Here is a 10,684-nt window from a genome sequence, read left to right as displayed (position 1 = left end):
GTATTCCCGTGGCAGATGTTGCTGCCACGGAAAATCTGCCATGTAAACAGAGCAACAAAATCAACTTGACTGCCCGGCACACTTACGCCTACCACATCATATGCCCTCCCCCCACCTCTCCCAATAATGACAGACAACATTATTCTTTTTTACTGGGCTGGGTGGTGGTCACAGCTCAATTTATTAAATAACAGAATATTAACTCTATAACTGCTGCACTGCAGCAACCTACCTACTTCAGCCGAAGCGGTATTGCCAGCCGCCGGACTCACGGCGGGCAAAAGTGCCTAGGGCCATCACTTCTCAATTCTCCTCTCCTCAGGCCAGCTGTGACTTGCATATAAAGAAAACTACAATCAGGAACAATAGACAGAAAAACAACTGTCCAAATAACAAAGTGCAAAAGTAAAAAGTGCCCATGAAGTAATGTATATATAAATATAAATATAAAATATTTCTTTATATATATATTTTTTTTTTTTTTTTTTTTTTTTTTTTTTTTAACAACCATCATTCTTTGTAAAAAATTTTTTTTTTTTTTTTTTTTTTTTTTTTAAAAGGGGTAACAAAGACCATGCATTTCACAACAAAATGCACAGCCCAGAAGAATACAAAATGACAACAACAAACGTAAAAACAGGGAGGGAGGGAGGGAAGCTGACTTCTCAGGAGCGCTGGTGAGTACGAAAAGGACTAACCAGGGGGTGGGGTAGACCTAAATATATCCTGGGCGTGCCTTAATTCCCCTCCTACTAACCCGGGAAAGCAGGGGGGAGGGAAAACTATCCTGGGCTCTGAGTTAACCCCTACCGTCCCGTGCAGTCAGGGCCACCTATCCCTAAACGGGCAGGTAACCTACAGACTGCCCGGCACACTTACGCCTACCACATCATATGCCCTCCCCCCACCTCTCCCAATAATGACAGACAACATTATTCTTTTTTACTGGGCTGGGTGGTGGTCACAGCTCAATTTATTAAATAACAGAATATTAACTCTATAACTGCTGCACTGCAGCAACCTACCTACTTCAGCCGAAGCGGTATTGCCAGCCGCCGGACTCACGGCGGGCAAAAGTGCCTAGGGCCATCACTTCTCAATTCTCCTCTCCTCAGGCCACCGAGGAGCCCGTGTACTCCTACACGGTGCTCCGACCCCCACCAAGCAAAAACAAGGCCTGCTCCAAACCATCTTGTAAGCCCGACAAAAAGATGTCCAAACCTATATCATTCAAGTGAACCCCATCAGAGATCATAAACCGTCTGTTATCACCTTCAAGCTCACGATGACGGACCACCACTCCACCCTTCTGTCGCACAAACCGGGCCATACGAGAATTCACCAAACGCCGTGAACGCTCGATGGCCTCAGCATTGCGAGCACCCTGCCAGGATACTCTAGGCACTATCTCGGACCATACTAAAACTAAATCAGGGAAAAAACCAGAAAACCGTTCAACATCGGCTTTCATTAAAGTAATCAAATCGGGAACCCGGGAATAACAGAGATCATTCCCACCCGCGTGTACCACCAAAATTACACCAGAACGGACGGTTCTAGCAATGTCCACCACTTCAGTAAGGACCCGTGTCCACCGCATACCTGGGATCCCCCTCCAGTGAGGCTCAACATTGCCGCATCCCAACGATCTCCCACCCGGCCGGCAATCAGCTCTCTGCGCGGCCCGGTGGAAATAAGAGTGGCCCAGGAAATAAACCATCGTCCTTTGCACATCTAAAAAAAAGGAGAAAACAAGTTATAACAACAACTCAGGACGTATATAGCGCGCATAACAACCAGAGCGCCAACGGCCAATACGCTGTATCGCATCCACTGATAAACCTGCCCTGGACGCCTCCGTAGCAGCACCTATCCGAAAAGAATGCGTACCAAAATCAGCAGCTGGAACACCCAAAAACCGCAAACAACCCTTGAACACAGCCTGAAATTGAAAACGCGTCAAAGGAAAACCATCAGCATGTGTAAAAAATTGGCGGCCAGGAACCCGAACAGCCAAAAACGACGACACCGCCCGCACTGGACAAACCGCACCATCCACTGCAAGAACCCGCACCCAAGCTCCCTGACCCACCTGATCAGTTTTCGAGCGTCGAATCCGCAGTTGCAAAACCCCATTGGAACACAACACGTCATCCTGCAATAAACCACCGACTCCGGCTTTGAAGCCGGAACCAACTCGCCGATGCGCAGCGCTGCAAAAAACATTACACAAAAAGCGGCCGAATACAACTCGGACTCATAGGTCGAGGAACAACAACTGCGGGTAGCCGGCAAAAGAGAAGCCAATAACAAAAACGAAACAGGCCTGCGAGCTTCACGCCGCACATGAGTGCGCTGCCAACCCTTCAAGGCCTGCTGAAATAAAAACCGTTTAGAAACATCTTCCCATCCCAATAACTTAAAATAAAAACTTACCCCAGCTAGCCGTCGCCGCGCTACAATTGCGGACACCTGTAAATCCCGCAACCACAACACATATTCCACCGTAACCGCTACGCGGTTGTCAACGGAGGTAGCCACCTCCCGCCCCGCCAGCAACGCACACCACTCAGCCCACGCCTTACCATGTCCCGCCCATGTAGATGCCGCCATCGACGATTCCACCAGTGGGATCAGACGTTGCTCGGCAGGGCCCAGACCAATGGGGGGCAAGGGAGCCCTTCCAATGCAGCATCCGGACACATCCTCCGAAAATCCTGAAACTGAAAACGAGAAAGGGAATCAGCAATCACATTATCAACCCCAGCTACGTGGCGAGCTTTAAACCAAACGTTCAACTCCAAACACCGAAGAACTAGATGACGGATCAAAGACAAAACCGGAAGGGAGGAAGAGGACAAACCATTTATACAATGAACCACACTCAGATTATCTGTCCAAAAACAAACCCGCTTATTGCTGAATCGTGTACCCCACAACTCCACAGCAACTATAATAGGAAACAATTCAAGCAGGGTGAGGTTCCTACACCAACCGTTAGTCTGCCAATCAGGCGGCCACAACTCCGCACACCATTCCCCTTGAAAGAAAGCACCAAAACCCACGGAGCCAGCCGCATCCGTGAACAATTGAAGCTCAGCATTGGACAACTCGTCCCCCAACCAACACGTGTGACCATTGTACCTTCTCAAAAATTCTCTCCACATCAAAACATCCGCGCGCATTTGCTTTGAAATGCGAATATGATGAGAAGGGCAGGAAACGCCCTTGGTGGCCAATGACAAACGCCTAGAAAAAACACGCCCCATGGGCATAACACGGCAAGCAAAAACCAAGTGTCCCAGCAAAACTTGTAATTGGCGCAGCGTCACCTTCCGTACACCACAAAAACTTTCAACCAACAAGAGCAAACTCTCCAATTTCTCTGTTGGTAGTCTAAAAACCATGGCCACAGAATCAATTTCTATGCCCAAAAACGAAATAACCGTTGAAGGGCCCTCTGTCTTCTCAGCGGACAAGGGCACCCCAAACTTCAGCATGAAAAAACGAAAAGAATCCAACAAAAAACCACACCTGGGAGACCCAGCCGGGCCAACAAACAAGAAATCATCCAAATAGTGAATAACCGAACGGCTGCCCGTCTCAAAGCGGACAACCCACTCCAAAAATGATCCAAACATTTCAAAATACCGACAAGAAATAGCACAACCCATCGGCAGGCAAACATCATAATAAAAAGCCCCATCCACCCGGCAACCCAGTAAGTGATAGCATTCCGGATGCACCGGCAACAGGCGAAAAGCCGATTCAATGTCAGACTTCGCCATCAACGCCCCCGCCCCAAAACCCCTTACCAGAGCCACAGCCCGGTCAAACGAAACATAAGAAACCGTTGCATCTTCTCTAGAAATGCCATCATTCACTGAAGAACCTTTCGGATACGAAAGGTGGTGAATCAGGCGAAACTTCCCGACCTCTTTCTTCGGGACAACCCCAAGGGGGGAAACCCGCAAATTATGAAAAGGGGGGGAACTAAAAGGTCCTTCAAAACGACCCAACGAAACCTCCTTACCAATTTTTTCCCGCAGCACCTCAGGGTACTCCCTGGCCGATTTCAAATTGTCAGGGTAGGAGGAAGAAACCTGACCCAAAATAAAAGGTATAAAGAAACCATAACGAAAACCCTCCAATAAAACCAAAGCGTCCTCCTTATTGGGGTACTGGTCTAACCACGGGCACATCATGTCCACGTTCACCGGGGTCCTTCCCTGCAGCAGCAGAGGGAGCCCGGCCGGTCTGCTTAGCAGCCCGCTGACACCTGACTGCGGCGTGGGACCCCCCGCAGGCAGAACACTCATGCTTGTATTTACACAAGCTGAGGAAACGACAATGTCCCTCGTTAAATAACCAGCAAGCCCCGGGTCGACGCACTGCCGCCGGCCCGGTGGCCCCGGATTGACCAGCGGCTCCCTGCTGAAAGGGCTGTGCCTTCTGCGCCATCATCAAACGCAACCACACGTCGGTCGCCTTAACACCCCAACCAACATCCGGCTGCAGAGACAAGCGGCGTCGAAATTCCTCGTCATACCGCCACCACGCAGAGCCCCCATGAGCCTTATAAGCACTATACACCGAGTCCATATAAATAAAAAGCTCGGAGCATCGCTCCGGATGCTTTTCACCCATAATACACCCCAAAACTGCAAACGCTTGCAACCAATTGCCCATGGTCTTCGCCACCTTCGGCCTAGTAGGAAAAGTTTTTTCCGACTGGGGCCTACGTTCCTTGTCAATCGTATGTTGGTCCACAGACACTAGCGACCACAAATCAACATACTGGTTGGACCAAATCTTTTCCTTCACAGCATCATCAACATAAACACCCAAAGGACTAACACCACAAAAAACAGAATCTTTATATACCCCAACCCTAACCGGGGAGGCCTTACGGGCCGCCGCCGGAACCACACGTTCCGCCGGCTTGCTATTAACAAGGCCAGACAAAACAGATTTAAGCGTAGACAACAAAGCAGCCTGACCCTCCCCCTGTCCCCATGCACCCGCAAAATCAAACTCACCGGTCGGCGCAGGAACAACAGGAGGTGGGACCGGATCCGTAGCAGGAACAGGAGCTGGATCAGCAACCGGCACAGTAGCCGGATCAGACACCGCACGGGGCCGACTGCCACCGCGGGAAGCCCGCCTCGGGGACCTTGAATGATGTCTCCGCCCCTCGCGCCTGCGAGAGCGACGCTCCCGACTCCCTGAGCGATACGAGCTGCGACCAGATGATGAAGGAGACCGCCACCGAGACGAGCGGGACCTACGGGAGCGCACACTACTCCTAGACTCCCGGCGTGAACACCTGCGGTGATGTCTACAGGACCCAACAGATCTGCTCCAACCGGAGCGGCCAGATCCCCGTGAGGACGACCGCGACCGTCTTGGACGGGAACGGCCCTCTGACCTACTAAATACTCGGTCACGCGGTGGCTGACTGACTTGCCGCATATTATCAGTAAAAAGTAAGGGGGAACTAGCTGAGGCATCTAAAGGTGGCAGATCAACAGGATGGGGCCCCAAACTATCACAAGCATCCTCATAAGGAGGATCAACGCCACTACCCCCCAGGACAGGTGGCTGCTGAGTATCCCCAGGCAGTACCGGAGCACCCTGGGGTCTAATGGGAACCCGGGCCGTGGCAATAGGGGTATCGGGTATTTCCTCCGCAGAGGAGGAGGCATGAGAGGGAGCAGGGGCACCAGCACCCATAACGGCTGGCAATGCAGGGGTTAACACCGGCCGGGAAACTAAAGCAGGCTGCCCTGAAATACCTGAGACTGCCGGGACCTGCAGGGAAGCGCGCGAAGCAGCTGAAGAATTCCCCACAGCTTCCTGTGACACTTGACCCGGAAGGGGCGGAGCTACAGCCCGAGCTGCGGCCACAGCCGCACCAGGGGCCGAAACTACAGCTGAGGAGGCAATGCGGGCAGCAAAGCGCCCCCTCCTACTAGCAGACGACCTAGGGGGACTGGGGCTCAGACGCGCCGGAGGGCGCGATGCACGGGCGGTTCGTCGCCCCCGTACAGCAGGACCTGCCGGCCGAGATATACTACTAACCGCAGCAGCAGGAAGGCCTAGCCCAGCTAGTAGCTGAGATAGGGCGCCTGGATCAGCCAACACCCGCTCCCGGATAGCATTCCATACAGCCTCGTCAGCCATCTCCGGAGCAAAGCTGACTTCTCAGGAGCGCTGGTGAGTACGAAAAGGACTAACCAGGGGGTGGGGTAGACCTAAATATATCCTGGGCGTGCCTTAATTCCCCTCCTACTAACCCGGGAAAGCAGGGGGGAGGGAAAACTATCCTGGGCTCTGAGTTAACCCCTACCGTCCCGTGCAGTCAGGGCCACCTATCCCTAAACGGGCAGGTAACCTACAAAAATCAAAAGGACTCTGCTGCTGCGGAATGTACATGCAGAATATTTATGGGGAATTCCACACAGACATTCTGCCGTGTTAACATACCCCAACACAGTTCAGCCCAATCCATTGAAATGTGGATCAGCTGAATACCATATTCTACCTATAGTCAGGGGCTGCGCTATTAAAAAGGTGCTTAACTTTCACATAAAGTTTATAAAAATGTTTGAGAATAAGTTGTGAGTTAAGAAACAGAAGTTGCATAATTTTTCTCTTGGGCTTTACAAATCAACATTTATTCTTTTACTTCATACTTATAGAGCAAACCACTGTTTGGGAGGATTGCTTCCTGACTGGAAAGGCTGTTTTATATGTTAAGGGCTAATCCCCTTTATATATTTGATTTCTGCCCCCTTGTACTGATTTGCCCATTGTTGTTATAGGGACCTCTTAGTCATACTTAGTGCTGTAATGACCATCCCATCCATCCTGGTTGAGTGGTTACACTTATTAAACTTTTTGACACCATAGGTTGTTTCTTTTGCTGGACAACTCCTTTAAAGAGGACCTATGGCAAACCCCCCCAAAACATAGATTTTTCAATCATTAAAGGGGTACTCCTCCCCTAGACATCTTATCCCCTATCCAAAGGATAGGGCATAAGATGTCTGATCGTGGGGTGCCACCATTGGGACCCCCACAATCTCTGTGCAGCACCCGGCATTCGTTTAGAATGTTGGGTGTGGGCGGCGGGGTTGTGGTGTCACGGCCATGCCCCTTGTGATGTCATGCCACGCCTACTCTATGCAAGTCTATACGCTCCCTCCATAGACTTACATAGAGGGGGCATGATGTGACATCATGAAGGGCGTGGCTGTGACATCATGACCCCTGCCACCCACTCCAACTGCTGGGAAAGTGGAGTACCCTTTTAAGTAGCTTAGGCTGCCCTGATCACACAACTTTTACAGATTTTTCAATTTTTTAAGATGTGAGGGTTTATAGTTTGACAATTCAGAGAATCAGTCAGACGGGTGGGACTTCATTTAAAAAAAGGGAGTGACTATCAGGTGGTGGGCGGGATTATACAGTCGCTGGGTGTGAATGTTGTACATTGCAGGATGTGTATGTCTAATACACATCCCCTGACAGTATAAACTCACCTGAAATGTACTCCCATTATTAAAATGAGGTACCGCCCATCTGACTGAATTCCTGAATTGTCAGAGAAACTATAAATCCACATTTCTCACGAACAGGAGGGTATATCAATAAACTGTTAAAAGATGTATAATTGAGACACCCTAAGCTATCTAATGATGATGCAATCTAATTTTGGGAGGGTTAGCAACAGGTCCTCATTAAGGGGGTTATCCAGCCAAAAATAACTTACATGACGTCTAATGTTCCATACAGCTAAGAGACACCCTGTCATGGAGATCATGGGGGATCCCGTAAGTCAGACCCCCCCCCACCCCCCCCGCCGCAATCAGATGCTCATCCTATCTTGTCGATAGGGGATAAGTTAATTGTGGCTGGATAGCTCCTTTAAGTGTAGGTTTACCCTCATCTGGTCCATCTGGAAGAAGAAGAAAGACAAAAAACTGAGCCTGGGGAACCACTGCATGACTGCCTGTCAGACCCAATTGACTTCAAGGAGTACTGCAGCCAAAATTAACTTATCCTCTATCCACAGGAACGGGGCCCAGAACTCATTGAGGAACATGTGTGGTAGATGGCACATGCTCCATTGATTTCTTTGGGAGCTCCGAAGAGACCAGAGTCCAGCATTTGGGCATCATTCGTGCTTCCAATGGAGCGCGTGCTGTCTAGCGTTAGATCACATGTGCTCCTCAGTGAGCAAGTCAGGGTCCTGTTCAAGACATCGCAGGGGTCCCAGCGGTCTGACCCCCCACAATCAGCTGCTTATCCCCTATCATGTGAATAGGGTATAAGTTATTTTGGCCGCAGTACCCCTTTAATGTGGTCTGTTGGGTTTTCAGCTGGTGCCCATCATTTTACTGAATTTAAACGGACATAAATAAAGATAGCTTACCACGTTTAATTATTTATTTTTTTGTTTGTCTACAACGGAAGGCCCAAATAAAGCCTCTGACTCAGATGTGTACTTAGCCTTATTTTTTTAACTAGTATTTTATAATGACAGGAAAGACCTCAAAATGACATCCTGAATATTTGGGTCCAGAATAACAAGAGCATCACACTGATAGATTTTATCCCCAAAATAACAACATACCAATAACTTTAAGCCAAAGAGAGATTATTACCTAGGGCATCAAAACAATGGAATTGTAATGCTTACAGACAGGAACAATGGGAATCTGGAGGTTGGGGGCCTCACAACAATGCTACCCTGACAGTTTGGGACATCAGAACAAAAGCAAATGATAGCTTCCTGTAGGAAAAAAAATGAAGCCCCACCGTTCTAGACATTTCTGATGATATCTATGGATGATTTTCAACTTACCTCTTTCCAAAAAATAAAAAAAGAATCATGATTAAATGCAAATATAAAGCATTCATATGTTGATTGCAAACAAGATAACCCAATGTTTTTCCATGCACAAAAAAAGAGAAAATGCTTCTCGTAAATAGGGTTTATTTTCTCTGTTCACTTTAAGATGACTGTGAACATCTATCATGTCCCTCTAATTTTCCCTCTTTCAGCCGCTTCCCTCTCACTGCGATCTGCTGCTTTAAGACGTTACTTTAGAAAATCAGCCAAGAACTGTCATTTTAAATATACTCATTATCTTCTGTGCATTAAGAAGGCACAAAATTGGAAAGACTGCTCTACTCCTCCAAAAGAGAACTCCATTCTAAGAGAGAAAAGGTTCTATTCAGCGCTTGGCACTAATCACCGCATTGTTCTAGTTATGGATTAGCACAACACATTGACTGTTTGTTGTGTTTTGTCTCCCCGAATATACATTTACTGGTATGAAGAGAAAATTATAGCTACCGCACAATGTCTACGAGAAAGAACTTTTATGACACTGACTTAGGAAGACTTTGGACCATGTGCGAATGCTTTTATACCATAAGAATTCACCCAAATATGAAATATTATTATAAGATTTAACAACTTTAGCCACCAAATTATACCTGTCATTCGTGAAGGCCCCTCCCTGCTTTGATACATGTTAATAAGGGAAATTTGATAACGCATTGGTAGCGTGGATTTGGGCTGTCTTCTGTCATGCTGGTAACCCTTTAAGAGAAGACTGCAGCAGACCAGTAAAACCAAATAGGCAGGTATTTAAAGTGGTACAACAATGTTATTACAGTTTTCAATAGATAAATGGCTATTTTATCATGAAATGGTGCAATGTAAACAGTTTTAACAGGATTTAACCCTTTAAACTGAATACATAAACTGTTTTCCCACTGCTTTTCCACCTGTGTGGCCTCACATAGGAACACACCCATCTAATAGCTTTCACCAATGTTGACTACACCCTTTTAGTCAGACCCTGCTCTCAGGGGTTAAGCCTCTTGCTGTGACATTCCCTGCATCTCATGGGGAATGTATCACATCTAGAACACTATCTGGCAGGTACAGTACTTCAGTACATCGGTACAGGATGACATAGTTGCCCCACCTCAGAGGCAGCTTACACTTTGCAACCATTCCTATCCCAACTGTGGTTACACCGGCAGCATAACCATGTCATCATGTACCATCTCCTGACCTATGCCAGGCTCCTCTTTGGCCTAGTTTTTCCTCCCAGCCTCAAGAAGAGTACTATTTCTCATGCAGCTACCTCAACGTGTCTTCAGCAGCACCACAGGGCACCATAGGTCCCAATATCCATGCTAAAGGTAGAACATCTATGCATAGAGTAGCACATCTATAAAGTGCTTCTCTTACTATCTGTGTAGAGGAAGAGATGTGTCACTCAGTTAGTACTGGTGGAGGTAAGAGCAGCTGCCAGGATCCATAAGCAACTCTTCCATTATGCCTTACTCCGGTGGATGCCTCACTCCGGACCACATCCTTCAAGTATATCAGTTCCTCTGAAACTTTAAGAGATGTGCTGTGCGCAGGCACATCTCCTACATCCTTGCCCCATCCTGGCTGCCCATCAAAGAGGAGTACAGGGGGAAAAGGAGGAGTTGCCTCATCATTCCTGGTGCCTGTTTCGGGGCATCAGTGCTCAACCTCCGCTCCAGCCTCTACTGTATGTGCCACAGCCACTGGTGAAGAGATTACGAGGTTGGTTGTCAGGACAGGTTATCAATTTAAAGTGGAAATACCATTCCCTGGCCCATACCATGCCCT

General features: G+C 48.2%; 1 protein-coding gene across 2 annotated transcripts; it reads right to left on the bottom strand.

The window, feature by feature from the left end:
* Nucleotides 1-309: 309 nt before the first annotated feature.
* LOC130277701 (atherin-like) lies at nt 310-6,392 on the bottom strand. Of its 2 annotated transcripts, XM_056528425.1 has the most exons (4): nt 5,040-6,392; nt 2,586-2,723; nt 1,603-1,734; nt 310-350 (listed from the first exon to the last, which is right to left on the bottom strand). In XM_056528425.1, the coding sequence occupies exons 1-4, from the start codon at nt 6,181-6,183 to the stop codon at nt 319-321; spliced, it is 1,446 nt and encodes a 481-aa protein (XP_056384400.1). In that variant the 5' UTR covers nt 6,184-6,392; the 3' UTR covers nt 310-318. The 2 variants fall into 2 exon arrangements, with proteins under 2 accessions (XP_056384400.1, XP_056384398.1); XM_056528423.1 differs by lacking the exon at nt 310-350 and having other exon boundaries at nt 1,102-1,734.
* Between the last annotated feature and the right edge of the window lie 4,292 nt (nt 6,393-10,684).

This window comes from Hyla sarda, chromosome 6 (assembly GCF_029499605.1).
Source record: "Hyla sarda isolate aHylSar1 chromosome 6, aHylSar1.hap1, whole genome shotgun sequence".
In the NCBI taxonomy this organism is placed as follows: domain Eukaryota; kingdom Metazoa; phylum Chordata; class Amphibia; order Anura; family Hylidae; genus Hyla; species Hyla sarda.
The sequence above is the reverse complement of the archived record's forward strand: the minus strand, read 5'-3'. Positions and strand labels throughout refer to the sequence as shown.